At 40.7% G+C, this 17,997-nt stretch overlaps 1 protein-coding gene across 7 annotated transcripts in view; it reads right to left on the bottom strand.

The window, feature by feature from the left end:
• Positions 1–17,997, bottom strand: part of ANKDD1B (ankyrin repeat and death domain containing 1B) — a 126,090-nt gene that overhangs the window by 22,320 nt on the left and 85,773 nt on the right. For 6 of the 7 annotated variants that reach the window (XM_085874542.1, XM_085874546.1, XM_085874543.1 and 3 more), the window contains 4 exons: positions 15,264–15,362; positions 12,942–13,040; positions 3,022–3,120; positions 30–125 (listed from right to left, as the gene is read on the bottom strand). In XM_085874542.1, the coding sequence (XP_085730668.1) occupies positions 30–125; positions 3,022–3,120; positions 12,942–13,040; positions 15,264–15,362 (393 nt within the window). The remainder of the gene's footprint in view (positions 1–29; positions 126–3,021; positions 3,121–12,941; positions 13,041–15,263; positions 15,363–17,997) is intronic. The other variant, XM_085874545.1, reaches the window with a different exon arrangement.

The raw sequence follows: 17,997 nt of genomic DNA, 5'->3' as shown, positions 1-17,997 counted from the left end.
AAGTGTGAAAGCACAGAATTACAAAATACCTGCTCCCACTTGTAGAAACGGTCCGCTTTAATTATCATGTCGACCAGGTTGATGTGGTTTCCTCGAGCTGCAATATCCAATGAGCTCTTCCCTTGCTGTTATTCACATGGTCAGAAGACCAAGGATTACAAAAAAATGACAAAGGGAATACATGAGAATTATGACCACATCTACAACTACAATTTTATCTCCACTACTGCTCCCATTACCAGTTGCTTAGTAGTGGAGTGGGTAAATTCTTGCTGCAATTTCCCTCATTGTTATGGGTTTGATTTGGATGACAGCTCAGCAGAAACTTCCTCACCGTGTGACGGAGTGGTAACCTGTACATGGTTGGTTCTTAGCCACAGAAACGTCCACAACTTGTCGTGAGCACCCTGATGCACTGTGAAGTGAGTGGACCTCCACCATTATTACACGGAAACTCAGATCCATCAGGTGTTTCCCAGTCAATGAGGGATACCAATGCCAAGACATACATATCGTTACGGATCTGGCTTCGGGGATAAATAGGCTTAGTTTATAATACAGTAATTATTTCATAGTGCACGTGAGCATAAGTATGACGTAATTAATGTAATTAACAAGGTAGTGTCGAAGGAAGTATTTTAGTGAGCCCCCCCTTCTTCCCACCCAAAATGTGTATATCTTAGCCCCTATCTTATCTCTTCAAAACCCTTTGCCACATCCCTGTGTATCCCTGTCCGTTTGTAATTTTCCATTAAGCAAACTGTGCAGAAAGCACACGGCACAATAAGTGAACAGATAACAGTGTGATCAGATAAGGGACTCTCATCAGGTGCAGGAAGCAAAGTCGGTGCGTGATCGGAAAATCATCAGCCCCTCACTCCCTGCCAATCAGCACAAGGTCATGATCCGTATGTGAGGTCCGCGTCGCTCGATCTGCATGTGCCGCGGGGGTCTGCCCCACCCCACCAGAACTAATAAAAGAGACTGCAGTAGTGAGGCTGGCTGGTCATTGTCCCTCTCACTCACTCAATCTGCATGCTCTTTCTGGTTCAGCTAGTGTTGCCTGTGCGCCTAGCATCTGTTCACTGGCCCTGTGGTTCCTGTCTGCTCGCCTGTACTCTGCCGGCTTTGCGGTTTGTGATGCGGGGAGTATGTACTGGGATGCGGCACACAAGGTAGTCTGTTCGAGATGACCGGGAGCAATCGCAGGGAGCGAGACTACACGTCTGCAGAACTTTGTCGCACCGTACAGGTTCCTGGGCTCTCCTCTCTCTGTTTTGTCCAATATATATATATATATATATATATATATATATATATATATATATATATATATATATATATATATCTGTCCATCTCGTCACCACGAGTGAATGAAATAAGGTTAATAATGAAACTGTCGAGGATTCGTGGGCACGTGGGGTTATTTTAGTATTTCTTTAATTCACCGCATGTGCGGTAATGCTCTCTCTTCCCTTCTCCCCTGCCCCATTTGTTATAAATTAATCCTTTGTTAATGTGAACCGATGCCATGGACATTGGGGAATGCTAAACTCCAAGCTTGTAATTGATTTGGCATGATAAACCCATAGACGGGTCGATTGGGAATCAGCGCGGTAAGGCGCCATCATTATTTAATACCAAAACGCCCTTCAGCATCGCTGGGTAAACTTGGGAGTGCAGATTTAGCATGGATGCACAGCTTTCTATCGCCGGTATGTGTGCAAGTTAAGGGTGGAAAACTGGACATATTTGACCCATCCCGCCCAGTGGATATGCTGTTCGTTAGAGGCCGGCCAAATTTTACACTTGTTTCAGTTGAGGGGGTTTCGGACCTGAGGGGCAAAGACGGATCCCCCTCAAATCCATAATAAAAGCAAATGAGCTAGAAAATCTCACAGTCTCACCCTTTCACTCTGGAAGGATCATCAAAAAAAAAAAATCCACCTGTTTCCTTGGTTATTCACTGAAAGATGTACAATGTCTTGAATTTCTCAGCCTCACCAACAGTAATGATCTTTTCTGGGCTGACCACATAGCAAAGCTGGCCTCCAAAACCATCTGCAGACTGGGAGTCCTCTGTTGAGCCAAGTTTTTCCTTGGAAAATCAAAGCTCCTCTCAGTTTACAAGGCCTTTGCCCATAGCTCAATGGAGTACTGCTCTTTGCTATGGGCTGTTGCCCCAGTATCCTATTAGCCTCTCCTGGATTCTGTGGAATCGAAAGCTCTCAAAATTATTGTTTTTTAAGATAAGTTAATACTCAAAAACAAAATTATGTCTCTGTCTCTGTCTCTGTCTCTGTCTCTGTCTCTGTCTCTGTCTCTGTCTCTGTCTCTGTCTCTGTCTCTGTCTCTGTCTCTCTCTCTCTCTCTCTCTGCTCTCTCAGTCCTCTGACTCTGCCTCTCTACTCCAGGATGCACGTGTTCTCTCAGTAACTTTTTGCACTTGAACCGATATCATCTATAACTAATATAATTCCCAACTAAAGACTGGTTCATTAAAGATATCATTTTTCCATAAAAGGTTTAAAAATATATATAAAATTCACAATCCACTCTGCTCTGATATTGGAAACAATTACTACAGCACTTTCTGTTTGGCATCAGCTTTCACAATTGCAAATAACATACTACGAATGTAAAACCGGAGGAGGATGCAGCAGGATGGAGGGAAGGGAAGGTGGATGGGGAGTGGGGTTGTAGCTTCAGACCAATACAGATATGGCAAGCACAGGGGGAAGGCAGAAGTCAAATTTCTGCCATATTTGCATTTGTAATAAATAGAAGGCTCACAACACTCTGAAAAGAGTAATTCCCAGTTGCTCTGGGTGAAGAGAACGAAAAAATATATGTGGAGGTTAATCACCCAACATATCCAGAGTGATAGTTTTCCCAGGGAATAAGACTGTTGAAGAAGTCGAAAATCATCTTGGAAGATTGAAAATCTGACTGCAATAATTATAGACATCTTTGTACATCATTTGATAATCATAACAATGTCATTGTTTTTATCCTTCTTACCTTGTCAAGAAGTTTGAGGTTGACACCACTCGCGAGAATCAAATCAGCAATGTTGTGGCGAGAGTGTTCCGCCGCCAGGTGTAGAGGGCTCTGGTGCCTCTGAAACACACAAATATAGGAGAAGTACATCATGTTGAACAAGTCTCATGATGAAAACACGTTTCGCTTCATTTCCACGGCCAACTCATGCCGAGAGGTCTTGGTCTGGTTTGAAGTTTGCATTTACAAAGTATTTCGTAAAGGGATGCTCATCGAGAGAAACTTTGGCCACAGGTGATAAATTATGGAGTCTTTGTTTTGAACGTTATCGTGTGATCCTAATTAAGAAGCTAAAATCGAATACCCACTTGTGGATGCACTATATATCAGATGAAAGCTCGGCGTATTCCAAGGTATTAAGGGCAATATTTTGGATATAATTTGAATAATTCTGGCTTTGCATGCTTACGTCACAGTAGAAGCTCTTCATAACAGCATGAAATATTTGTGGAAATGGAGCATTAAATGGTGAAAAGCAGTTGAATTGTTGCAACAATAGTAACATGGAACAAAAATCAACCTTTTAAAAAATAAGGGAAAGAGCTCAGTGAAGAGGAAGCCAACAGAGGGTGAACTAGGCCAAATAATATTATATTCATCCAACGCCCATGGAGGAGCTCGGGCATAAATCAGATGCACAACAAGGACAGTGGGAAGCATCAACGTAATTTGAAATTAATTACAAGGATATTTTAAAATAATGGACAAATAGGATAAAGGATTTAATCTTGTGATCCCAGCATCACGAACTAAGGGAAGGACATCAAACAGGACAATTTAAATGATCTTCCAACAATCTAACCTATACAGAGGGAAAATACAATATATTGTCCATTTATTAAATTGTTCAGCGTGATGTAAAACTCCATGATTAAAGTATTTTAATCTTATAGACAATTAAGAATCCATACTTGACGAATTATAATTGTTACTATAAAATAGCTTGTGACATAAACATTCTCAAATGTGAAAATACTTGAAGATGAAAAAACATTGTAGAAAAAAAAAAAAGACACGCCAACAATGCTTCCATAATTCATGAAAATGCCTTTTGCTGTCAAATCGAGAAAGAAAGAAAAAATAAGGTGAAAATTTTTTTGCAAATGTGACAGCTGAAATATAAATACAAATGTCAATATTTTGGAGGGTTTGAGCAAGTTATGTCAGGAGACTTCATTCTGGGGAAAGTTTCTGTGCGTGAAGGGACATTCTAAAGTTCTCACAAGAGTTAATGAGCTACTTAAAATCGTCCAAGACAAGCCAGACAAGGCATACCAATGTGTGTGTGTGTGTGTGTGTGTGTGTGTGTACATATTGTGACGGTTATGAAACCGATCCCCGAGTGAACGAACATCCATGACATGTAGGAGTTCCCAGTATATATCGTCAGTGTCCGGAGAGCCCCCCACCCATTGCCGAAGGAAAAACGGGGTATATACGTTGTGTGGGCTATAGTAGGTATTCTTCCTCCTCCTTTATACTCTTCCTGTTCTTCAGGTATTCCTCCTTTAAATTCTCTTTTATTCATGGCTCATATAAGGTGGTTGCCATTTCATGACCACACAGTACAATTTGGTTCTCTCTGTTTCCCAAATTACCATTTAACATTCTTCATATATATACCAGGCACAAACCACTATTCGTAAATTCCTTTTCTTCATTTTATTAACCCTCTTGTACAGCATCACACACAACCACATTCTAAAATACAGTACCAAAGACAACCACGATTCAGACGGCAAAGGAGAGAACAAGGTTCCTGTTTTCAAACACGCTGGGTGGGAAAAAAACCGCTCGGCGGGAAAACCCATTGAGGAAGAGGTGGTGTTGACTCGGGAGGAGGACTTCAACTCAGGAATGATTGACAGCAAAAGGAGGCGTTGGCTGGAGAGCGCACCAATGAGGATATGATTGGATGAGGCTGTTGTCCTCATAGCACAGGCAGGTTAGTGGTCTCTCTCTCCTCATAGCATGACCTTTGCTCCCGGGGAACTCCACCTCCCATGAACTCCGATCCCCCAAATCTCCGCCCCATTCAAGCTGCTTCAAAAGACGGAACGCCAGACCGTTCGCTGCTGTTGAAACGTGCTGGGGACCCTGAGATAACCTGCCTGCCTGTTCGTGCAGAGGGAGGAGAGACTACTGTTGGAATATGCACTGAGGCCAGGACGAGCTGCACCAGGCGGCACTGAGAGATACGCACGACGTTTGATCAAGCACGAGACAGAGGCACGAGAGCGAACGAGCCGGGAGGTTCCTAGCACAGGAAGATAGCTCCACCACTGACATACACTATCTGTCTCTTCCTATCCTCTAAGAACCCATATTCCTCTACCTCGACTCATGAAGAGCATCACAATTGTAAAGAGCTGTCGGTGACTTGCCTCTTGACCATTCCGGGCAAGGCTTTACATATGCACCTCACATTTTCCTCGAAGCATACATCACCCACATTGTCTCACTTGCATCTACATCCTTCTGCTTTCCTTACTCCTTATTCCTCATTTGCTTCGGGATTGGCACACGTCGATGGACGTGTGCCGCGGTGAGTCAAAGGCCGAACCAACCCCTTGCCCTACCTCTATCTTTTTTTCTTCTCTCAACGCTTTCGCAGTATGATTCTGCTGGGGCCATGTCCTGTGTGTAGCTGATGAAGATAACATTGTAGAAGGGGAATAAGTACTAAAGTTTAGAATCTGTTATTTTCTGCCTTTTCTTGATTGTTTTATGCGCTTGCAAATACATGCCACTGATTACATTGATTGCTTGGTTATGTTTGTAAATAAATCTCCTTGTTGAACTGTTAACCGTTTCCAACATGCTTGCTTCGTCCTTTCTTCCATTGGCTCGATTTAGTGTGTTAGACGAGATAGATGGGAAGTTCTGCCCAATTTATTGGCTCCACAATTAACCAATGCGTACTCACGGTTCCGCTCGGCTGTACGATATAAATAGAAGGGTATGTACCTCAACTGACATCGCCAAACCACCGGAAAAGGTAACGTGTTTTAGCGTGAGGATCCTGCCAGGTTTGGTGGTATCAATCAGCATCCATAGTTGCTTGACAACCTGACGTGCTGTGGACTTAGCCGCAGCGCGGCGGCCTGCAGGGCCGGTAGTCGGGAAGAGTCTGAGAAGTACCCCTCATGGTGAACCCTGACCCCTGCGTGTATATATATATATATATATATATATATATATATATATATATATATACATATATATATATATATATATATACATATATATACATATATATACATATACATATATATATATATATATATATATATATATATATATATATATATATATATATATATATATATATATATATATATATATACATATATATATATATATATATATATATATATATATATATATATATATATATATATATATATATATATATATATATATATATATATATATATATATATATATATATATACATATATATATATATATATATATATATATATATATATATATATATATATATATATATATATACATATATATATATATACATATATATACATATATATATATATATATATATATATATATATATATATATATATATATATATATATATATATATATATATATATATATATATATATATATATATATATATATATATATATATATATATATATATATATATATATATATATATATATATATATATATATATATAGTTACGAATTTGGAATTTGATTGCACACAACATACAGGTTCCCTTAGTCAGCTATGTCGATAAGTGAACGTTCCCTAGATAGCTCACCTTTCATTGTTTAAATGTTCAGAGATCGATTAGATGCACTGCGGATCGATTTAATAGTTAGGGAGCGAACAATGGAGACGTCCCTCCTCCTCTTCTGCGAAGAGGAAGAAGAACCCTGCGGTGACGTCAACAACTCCCTCCCACCCGTGGTTGAGCGGGGGGTGGATCACGAGGGCATGAGTCACGCTGGGTGTGGGGGAGGGGGTGTAAAGGATAAAGAGGAAATCTTTTCTTTGTTCGCGTGGGAGTCCCGTGGTAGGGCTGAGTTCGTGGGCTGAGTTTGTGGGAGTCCCGTGGCAGAGTTCATGAAGAGTCCCGTTCTGAGTCCCGTGTGCAGAGTTCGTGTGCTGAGTCCCGTGGGAGGAGTAAGCTTTTTGCTTCAGAGAGAGCAGTCGTTCAGCAGGCCATCGGGTCCTGCTTGGCTTGCTTGGCTTGAGGCTTTCGGAAGCTTTTTGCTTCGGCTGGCTCAGTGAGCTTCGGCTGCTGCTTTGTTTTGGAAGGAACTTGAACCGGTTGTTCGGCTAGAGCTGCGAGTGGAGGCTTCTTCCTCTTCTTCCTCTTCTTCTTGGTTTGTGGAGCTTTTTGTTCTCCATTTTGTCTCCCGGCTTGGTGCGACGCATCAACCACTTCTTGGAGTTGGATCCTCGGGGAAGCGACGATCGACAGGAAGGATCGGCGCCTCGTCTCACCGGCACGTGTTGAGAACCGTGGGAGGATTTGCGGGAGCTCGGGAAGGAACGCGGCTCACGGCGATTTGGATCCAGCTCGCTCTCGCTGGAGCCCGGGACCGGACAAGTTGAAGACCACACGAGGTGGAGAGGTTCGAGTAAGGCTCTGAGTTTCAGCTCACCTGTCCTCCGAGCTGGAGCTCGTGATTAAAGGCCTCAGCCACCATTTCTTGTGTGTGTGCGTATGTGTGTCCGTGGGCCCGTCTAATAAGTAGGAACTGCTGTTAAGTGTAAATGACTACATAATAAGTAGACGGTTGTAGTTCTTTTGTCGTGCTTTTGTTGCTTGCATAATTGCATATGTGTTTTGCCTTATTTAATTGCATACGTGTATCATTATAATAAATGTCCTTGTGTAAATGTAAACCTGTTCGTTGTGTGCATTTCCTCATTGACAGCATTTCGTGTGTTGGGAGTTAGAAAGCCATTGGTTTGCCAAAATAGGGGGACATTCTGATTACGCCGCTCGGAATCGCGCATGGACAAGCTCGCCTCGCCTCGGCGGTTTGTTCCGTATGAGTTCTGTCGAGGGTGGAATACCCTGGTAGTTGGATCACGTGGGTATTTAGGTTCATTGAAGATTGGCAATCGACCCTACCCCACGTGATCTGCCGATTGACGTATTTTGGTTCTTGTACAAGAACCCGTCGCTCAGAGTTATCCGGGCGGCGATCTATATTCCGGGCGATCGGTCGGGCCGACTCGACTTGCGGCTCCGTTCAGAGCGGTCGGTTGGCGGCTGACCCCGGCCAGTAACTATATCTATATATATATATATATATATATATATATATATATATATATATATATATATATGTATATATATATATATATATATATATATATATATATATATATATATATATATATATATATATATATATATATATATATATATATATCTTATATTAATATTTCGGCACGCGAGAGCCTGGTGTTGGCGCAGTGGTTAGGGCAGCAGCCTGGGATCCAAAAGGTCCTGAGTTCAAGCCCCGTTGGGCCACTGAATTAATACACCAGGGGGTTGACTCAGCCTGTCATCCTTCCGAGGTTGGCGAAATGAGTACCATTATACTGGGCCGGTGTATACACCGGTTAAAATAGGTGTACCATATCCCTGTGTCGTAAGAGGCAACCAGGGTTGCGTCAGGAAGGGCATCCGGCGTAAAACATGTGCCAAATCACTATGCGGATCATACGGATGATCCGCTGTGGCGACCCCTAACGGGAGCAGCCGAAAGAAGAAGAAGAAGAAGATTAATATTTCGGCACGCCCCTTTTTTTGTTCCACCATCAGATTTTTGTGACTGCATGAAATGAAACAAGCTTTGACAGATATAGTAATGATATTATTGTCTTCCTTAAGAGGCCCCTCAAAATTCGTTTTGATGATTATGGTCGTTAAGCAGTTCAAAAACTCCATTTGCAAAATGAGAAGAATTATTGCACAAAAAAGAAATAAAAATGTTTCCCATTTTTTAGAGGACCACTAAGATGAGTTCGGCTCATAGAATCATGCTCCATTTGGGGAGAAAACAGTTGAGTTCATACCTGACGAATTTGCACTTTCCATGTGCCGTAGTTTCTTCACAAAACCATGACTTTCTGACTAAGTACAAAGTATTTCTTTGCTTTTTTATACATGGTTGCCGTTTTGAAATTTTCATCGACCGATACCTGCTGCCCAGCCGGACCAACTGCCAACAAAGTATCGCCCGGTCAGTTACGGTTAAACCCAAAATCATGACCATCGTTTTAGTGTGTAGGTGAGTACTGACGGTGTACTTGAGTCTTTTCCGGGTGAGTGCGGGATTGAGCACGTGCACATAAAAATCTGGCAACCCAACTTTAATTGAACAACAATGGCTGCTTGATCCTTGAAATTTGAACCGACAGAAATAGCCTTCGAGCCTTCAGTGCTTCAGTGAGCCTTGAGTCTACCGCTCCGTAAAAGTACTTCTTCAACCGTCTCACAAGTAAGAGTTCGATCGTGATGGCAGATGCCAATAATAACAAGGAATATGAAGACTCCTCAAGTTACTCCTCTGATGAAAATTCTGTTGCAAGCATCCCCCCAAGTCCAAGCCCTCGCCTTGATCCTAACAGTGATATTGAACATCCTCATAAATCAATGGATAAAAATGATATAATATATTGTTTAAAATACATTCATGCTATCTGTCTTTTACCATATGTTGCCACTGACGCCCGTCGAAGACGGGCACCTTTACGAGAATATATATATATATATATATATATATATATATATATATATATATATATATATATATATATATATATATATATATATCTTCTTCTTCTTCTTCTTCTTCTTTCGGCTGCTCCCATTTGGGGTCACCACAGAGGTTCATCCGTATGATCCGCATAGTGATTTGGCACATGTTTTACACCGGATGCCCTTCCTGACGCAACCCTGGTCGCCTCTTACGACACAGAGATCTGTTACACCTATTTTAACCGGGGTATACACCGGCCCAGTACACTGGTACTCATTTCGCCGACCTCGGAAGGATGACAGGCTGAGTCAACCCCCTGGTGTTATACGACTTGGTATATACATATATACACACACATATGCAATATATATATATATATACATATATATATATATATACATATATATATATATATACATATATATATATATATATATATATATATATATATATATATATACATATATATATATATATACATATATATATATATATACATATATATATATATATATATATATATATATATATTCAGTGGCCCAACGTGGCTTGAACTCAGGACTTTTTGGGTCCCAAGCCGCTGCCCTAACCACTGCGCCAACACCAGGCTAACTAGTATATAATAACAAGGAATATGAAGACTCCTCAAGTCACTCCTCTGATGAAAATTCTGTTGCAAGCATCCCCCCCCCGCCAAGTCCAAGCCCTCGCCTGGATATATATATATATATATATATATATATATATATATATATATATATATATATATATATATATATATATATATATATATATATATATATATATATATATGGGGCTGCAAAAGTAGGTATACAGGAATGAAAAACAAAATGTGCGCACAAAACGTATTTTCTTGATTATACAAGCATATCAATAATAACAATAATAATAAAATATTAAAAATGGTAATAATAATTTTAATGAATTAAATGAATTCTAGTGTTAAATTAATCCTAGCACCACTATGATAATACTGGTAATGCTGGTATAATCCTTTCTGTATACCTACTTTTGCAGCCACCTGTATATTGACATACATAGTTGTGGGGTATCTTTATACATTGTAAGCAACAATGAACTTCCCCCATTGTCTCGGGTCGCTAACCTGCAATTGATTTTTCTTTTATTTATTTTCATTTATTCATATTTTCATTTTCAGATGCTTTCTGATGGTTCTGTGATTTTTCCTGGTGTATCATCTTCGATGTCCGTTGGCACACAAAATTACCATGCTTCCCCATTGTCTTGGGTTACTCACCTGCATTTATTATTCCCACGCTTTTGAAGAAAAGTGGGAATATTGTGATTGTCTCCGCCGTCCGTCCGTCCGTCCGTACGTCCGTCTGTCTTACCCTGTAACTCCTACACCGTTTGAAATAGGAACTTTAAACTTTGGGACATAGTAGATATATGTATGGGGAAGTACTTTCAGATTTTTGATATGACCACTGGGGCCGGGCTAGAGGGGTTGGGGTCATGGGGGTCGATTTTTAAAAGAAAATTGTCATAGCTTTTTAAATCAAACATATTCATGAGTTATGCATTTAACAACATATTTTTTTTAAACACATGATGATCAGAGGGTGCTTGGGGGGGGGGGTAGGGGGTGCTTAGCGGATAGGGGTTCAAAATAGCTCCTCTTGCACCGTTTGAGATAGGAACTTGAAACTTTGGGACAATATATATATATATATATATATATATATATATATGTATATATATATATATATGTATATATATATGGGCAAGTGCACAACACTGTCGGATTTTTGATATGACCCCGAGGAGCCGGGCCAGAGGGGGTGGGGTCATGGGGGCTGAATTTTTTTAAAGTGTATTTACCATTGTACATGGTAAATTCTTTTATAAAGAACTTACTTATGCTACGACGATTCCTTGTGGTATAATAGCTCTGATGTAGGTTTTGTATGACCATGAGCTGATGTATGTGTATTAGTTTGACAAGTTTTGTTTCACCATGTACTTTGGACTTGGGGTTGAAGTACACATGCTTTGCTTTATTTCATGTTTGGGTTTTTTAATATCCTTTTCTATATATATAACAAAGGCACCTCTCAACAGGTGAAGGCCATCTTGTCATGCAGTATGGTCCCAACACCCCACCCAGTCATGCATGAGGTCAGAGTCAAGATTTTGAGGGATGTTTCCTATCATCATATTAGCATTCGGGAACCGTGCCTAATTCTGTCAGGCAGCAATGCATATTGAAAATGTATCAAAGATAAGTTCATGGACTCTTTGGATCTAATGTTTACCAAGTGGCCAATTCTTTGCTGCCTTGTATTTTCATACTTTGACACTTATCATTACAAAATACAATATACATCGTGTTATGGCAGTACACAATGTCAAACATGCAATAATTATGTTACAATTAAATATTCATGGCTGACAGGATAGCTCAAATGTTTACGCATTTGCCTTATGAGCTCTTTAACCTGGGTTTATAGGTCGACCCAGCTATAAAATGTCACCTTAGTGCTTCACACGCAGGGTATTGCTTCAAAAAGTGTGCCCTTGATCAGATAGAAAAACAGAATGTTAAACTGGGGACTCATTTGATTGCATTTGTTCCTGAACATTAAAGATCCCACGGTGCCTTTCGTAAAGAATCTGCTATCATGTGCTAACACACTGAACAAATTTCAAATTCCTACCTCAACCTACATGGGGCACTGCATTAACGGCATATCAGCAACTCAGAGTAATCCATCCATCCATCCATTGGGACCATACTCTGTGCAGAGCGTTGGTGCTGCTTAAGCAGTCTCCTTGGCAATTGGGCACAATCCTGGATGGGTCACCACTCCGACACAGCACACCAGCATGCTGGCACTCATTTTGCTGATCTCGGAAGGATGACAAGCCAAGTTAACCCCACCTGGTTTTAATTCAACAGCTGAGCGGGATTTGAACTCGGGACCCTCGGATCCCAAGCCCGCCACCCTAACCATTAAGCCAACACCAGGCATTCAGAGTAATGATGCAACCATAATGCAAGTACTTTACACAAATAAATAAAAATGGAACACGGTATTCACAAATAGTGAACGCAGTTATGCACAAACAGGCTCTGCTTACGTTGTCAAGTAAGTTAAGATCTCCATTTGCCTCTATGATCAGCTTCATGATGCCGGTTGCATTGCTCAGGACAGTCAGGTGTGCAGCTGTGGAACACATCTGCACTCACAACAGAAGGCTAAGTCTCGTTACTGCTCAAGGATCATCCCTTTAACAGAGGCAGAACAAGAAAAGATAAAAGACAAAGAATGATGAAAACAAGGGAATACACAATTAACTAAAGAGGATCTTAAATCTTACCCCGCACACTGTTCAAGTATTTACTTCAATTTAAATAAAATAATGATTTAAAAAATCGTTAAATTTTTCTTGAAGTTTAGCACGATTGAAGCAGTCTTATCCACCACCTTATTTAACAAGTCCAGGTAATGCCAAACTGGAGGTTCTTGGAAGGCGATTTGTGTTCTATAGTGTCCAAATATTTAATTAAATTTAAATAAAACAAGTAAAAAAGACATAAAATGTCATAGTCCCCCATTGTTTTAGCAATTTTGCTGTTTGGAGTTAAAGGGATAGCCCATATTTATGTTCAACTAAAATGGCCGTCAGTCTACCAGTTGGCCGTCTTTGATCAGATAGCAAAATAAAGGGAGGTGCACATGTATGCCATCATGTACGACTCTGTGTCGGAGTGGCGACCCGTCCAGGATTGTGCCCAATAGCCAAGGAGACTGCTTAAGCAGCACCAATGCTCTGCACAGAGTTTGGTCCCAATGGATGGATGGATGTACTGTGCTATGTGCTTGTGCCAAGTTTGAAGAAAATCAGTAATTGCTTGTCTGAGAAATGGTTGAGGACGTGTTCAGTATCAGGTTTTTTTTTTACAACTAAAATGGCCGACAGCCGGCCATCTTGGATCTGATGTCATCAAAAAAATGACGTGCTAATGTACACTATCATGTGTTGTATTTGTGCCGAGTTGGAAAAAAATTGGTCCATACATGTCTGATATGGTTGCGGACGCACACACACGCACGCACGGACATAAAAATGAAGACCAACTCCATAAGCCCCCATTTTGGACCAAGTCCAATGGGGGCTAATAAAGATTTTAAAAGTCGTATGAATTAATTAATTTTGGATTTTACCGGTTTTGCCGCTGTTGGCGCAGTGTCGATTACACCACTATATCTAGACGTTACATTAGTTGTTTGTGCCTGTTGTTTGTGTCCTTTATGACGTCCGAAAAAAGTGAGTTTCCTGTTTGTAATGATTTTAAATTTTGTTTGACTGCCAGACAGGCAGACAGAGTAAAAATATTTTATAATCTCATTCCTCTCTGTACATGTGCGATCAGGACGAATTCAGAGCCAAAGTACTGTTTGTTAAACAGTCGGTTTGTTTTCTAATACATGTTCCGATTCGTGTTCAAAATCCAAAATTCAATTAAAATTAAATTGTTCCTCGATCAAAAACTGATGTTTGTAGAAAGACAAACGGATGGACGGATGGACAGACATGAACCTTTGCTTAACCTCGCTTTTTGCTTCACGTGCGAGGGGGAATTAGTAATTCAGTTCATCACACCCAGTACCATTTTATTATGGTCCTTTATCCAACCTGTGCATCGCTGTTTATATAAGAAAGTGCAACAAAATTATCACGCAAGAGACCATTTGTCCTATGCGATGCATGGTCTGGTGATTTCCCGTCCAACTTAAAGACAACTTATTGATTCAAAAATGAAGTCACCATCGGTGAGCATTGCTGCCCTGCAAGCAAAGTTCAGCTCCGACGTTTTGACCACCGAGTGGTCTTCAACCGGGACTGTGCAGGCATTGTGTGCAGCATGTTAAAAATGACGTTAAGTCTCTCCATCTGCATTTTTGCAATGAGGTCCAGGTCTAAATATAACCACCATCATTAAAAACTGTTTGTTTGTTTTTTCGTTTTTCAATATGTGCTTCAAATATATCTTCCACCGTGATCCTTTCATAAAACTACCTTCATGTTGATAGTCTTTGATCTCTGCCTCGTCAGTGCTGAAGTGTCTGGGAATTGTTTATATTACGGATCCATAAATGTAACATTTTTTTGTGATTCTTTGCAAATCACGTTGGTTGGGAAAATGATTGCTTTCAGTTGAAGAAATGACATTTATTTGCTCTTCACTCTCATTTTACACTTTCAGTTGGTGAGTCATGTTTGAACTGTCACAGAGTTCCAACCCCATATAATATCTTGAGATGAATACAAGTAGTTTTATGCCTTTTAATTCGTTGTTCAATGGAGTTACTATGACAAATGGGAACGTATACCAAGAAAAATGTATCTATCCATTACAACCAGGACTTATTGTCTGTCCTCCAACCTTCCACTCACATCGTCCAAGCCATCCACATCTGCTCCACCATCAATCAGTAATTTTGCAACTTCCTCTTGGCTCTCCTGGGCTGCACAATGAAGAGGTTTCATGCCCTTCTGCAAAAGATTGGGATAAAAAAAAAATAATCAACTAATGGCCAGTAATAAAAATGGTATTCATGGTTTCAATCTGAGAAAATGTCTGTGCCATTCCATGTGCACTCTAATTGAAAGCACTCCTTTTGCCCTTCCTTCATATCCCAATACCTTCGGCACCCCCCATTAGCAAAAAGGTATGAGAGGCACAGCAATGAGAGGCGTTGGTTGGGGAATATGCTCGGGAGGGAAGAGGGGGATATCACCACTCAGGTCTTTATCTTTATGCAGTTGGCAGGAGAAGAATGGGCAGACCAAGACTGATGAGTAAGGAAGCACTGAAGATGACATGAAAGAAGTGGAGGATTTAATGAACTCCTTTAGATCTTCCTTCAGATCTCATTACCATATCTTTTTCATCTCTCCATCCTCTGCTTCTTTTTGCTTTCTCCAGTTGTACCTTCTTTCCCTCCACTTCCCTCACCTTCCATTTCACCTTATGTTCCTTTCTCAAATTCAATTCACTCAATCCCCCAGATGTCTGTAACAAATGCATGCCTTATTTTTGGCTGTCTGCTCAACCTCGTGATAAATGGCCTTAATGCGACCAATCTCATCAGATCTCAGAAGCAAAACAGAGTTGTGCCCGCTTATAACTTGGATGGGAAATGTCCAGGAAGGTCGTCTGTTATCGATCGAGTAATAACGGGACAGTTGAGTGGTGGTGTGATTGCCCTTGAGCTGTCCAGTGTTTGATTTGAACCCCTGTGGAGTCAAATTCGACTAAAACTGCCTTTTTCTTGTCAGATGGGAGAGCGAGACAGGCTTGTCCTGTCTGCATTGATGTTATGGACTTTAAACATTCCCAAAATGAAAAAAAAAAACGAAGTCGGCCATTGTTTGCCAGCATCCTGGCAAATTTATCTGGCGATAAATGAAGTAGAACGTGCAATTTAATTATAAAAGGGATCCGTATATGAAGTTGGAAAAAGATAATGGTAAGAATGGGCTGAGTGCAGAGAAGACTAGAATGGCACTCAGTACAGTGAAAACCTCCACCAGGCTAAACAGTTTACGTTTTGTAGAAAATTATAAGCCGGATAAGCCTGGTGTTGGCTCAGTGGTTAGGGTGGCGGCTTGGGATCCAAGGGTCCTGAGTTCAAGCCTCGTTGCCCGCTGAATTAATTCACCAGGGGGTTGACTCAGCCTGCCATCCTTCCGAGGTCGGCGAAATGAGTAACAGCTTGCTGGGATGGCCGAGTCATTCAAGTATCCTGCGTCGGAGTGGCGACCCGTCCAGGATTGTGCCCAATAGCCAAGGAGACTGCTTCGGCAGCACCAACGCTCTGTACAGAGTATGGTCCCAATGGATTGGATAAGCCGGATCTGCATCCGAACCTTAAAATCTAATCGGCTTCTTCTCGGCATCTTCCCAACTCATCCACCAAATCACCTGTCCATAACTTTTGAAATATTATGCCATATATCGGTTTTGGCACCATCTCTGAATGGTGAATAATCAATTAAAATTAAAAAAAACCTATCATTACCAGATCTTTATCAAAATCGAAACGATTTGTCCTTGTCACATACACACACAGCCTGTCCACGATGTTTCGTCCGAATCCATCCATTAGTATTTGGGATATCCTGATCACAGACAGACAAACAGACGAGAAAACATAACCTCCACCCACCTTAGGTGCTGGAGGTAATAAGTGCATCGTTAATTAAGTTATTGGGGTGGGGATATGACACAGGTATAATGGACCAATTGGCCTCATGTATCTATAAGTTCCCCTGTATAATTCTCTATAAAGGCTCCATGTGATTATATTCATATTACCAGTGAGACAAGAGCTGTGGTCATTTTTAAACATGCATTACAACATTGGTACGGAGTGATCGATAAGGTGACCGCTGGTCACAGGTCGTTGCTGCACCTGCCATAACCAGGAAGAGGTATTATTAGGCTTGAGTTGATTCCGCCCTATGGGCGATCTTGTTCCAAGCATGCAACACGTTCTTCTGACGCATCTTTATTTGGGCGGTGTATAGGCAACTGACAGCTCTATATACGCAAAAAAAAAACCAACCCAGGCTACATACCTACTGCTTATAATTCAAAACACCTCATTGCACTGGAAAAGGTGGGGACAGGAAAACTATAAATGGTGGAGACTTGTAATATTCCCCCCCCCCTCTCCACCTAGAGGCGGTGCTACATGACACATTTATGTAATGAATTTGTATCTCCCCTCCCCCCACCCCACCCCCCAAGAACACCGGCAAAGATAAAAAAAAATACCCTTATACATTAATTGGGGTCATGCTGATCCTCTGTAGCAAGTCTGGATGAAATTGGGCCAAAACTGTAGGAGGAGTAGCCTAACAAACAAACCCACAAACAAACAAACGCACAAACATCGGTCCGTGAATTACACAACGAAATCAAACACAGATGGAGGCCATTCAGCACATCATGCCTGCACGAACACAATACTAATTTATCTACACAAGATCCAAGGAAGAAAATGCAAACTTTTTAATTTAATCAATTTTTTTTTTAATGTTTAAAAAAAAAGGTTTTTGTAGGTTTTTATTTTTCTTCTTCTTCCCCTCAGGGGAGGGGGCATGGGCTTGGTTAAAAACACAC

This window comes from Eptatretus burgeri, chromosome 3 (assembly GCF_056783735.1).
Source record: "Eptatretus burgeri isolate ZD-2024b chromosome 3, Ebu_testis_v1, whole genome shotgun sequence".
Lineage (NCBI taxonomy): Eukaryota > Metazoa > Chordata > Myxini > Myxiniformes > Myxinidae > Eptatretus > Eptatretus burgeri.
This window is presented reverse-complemented; position numbering and strand designations above follow the sequence as displayed.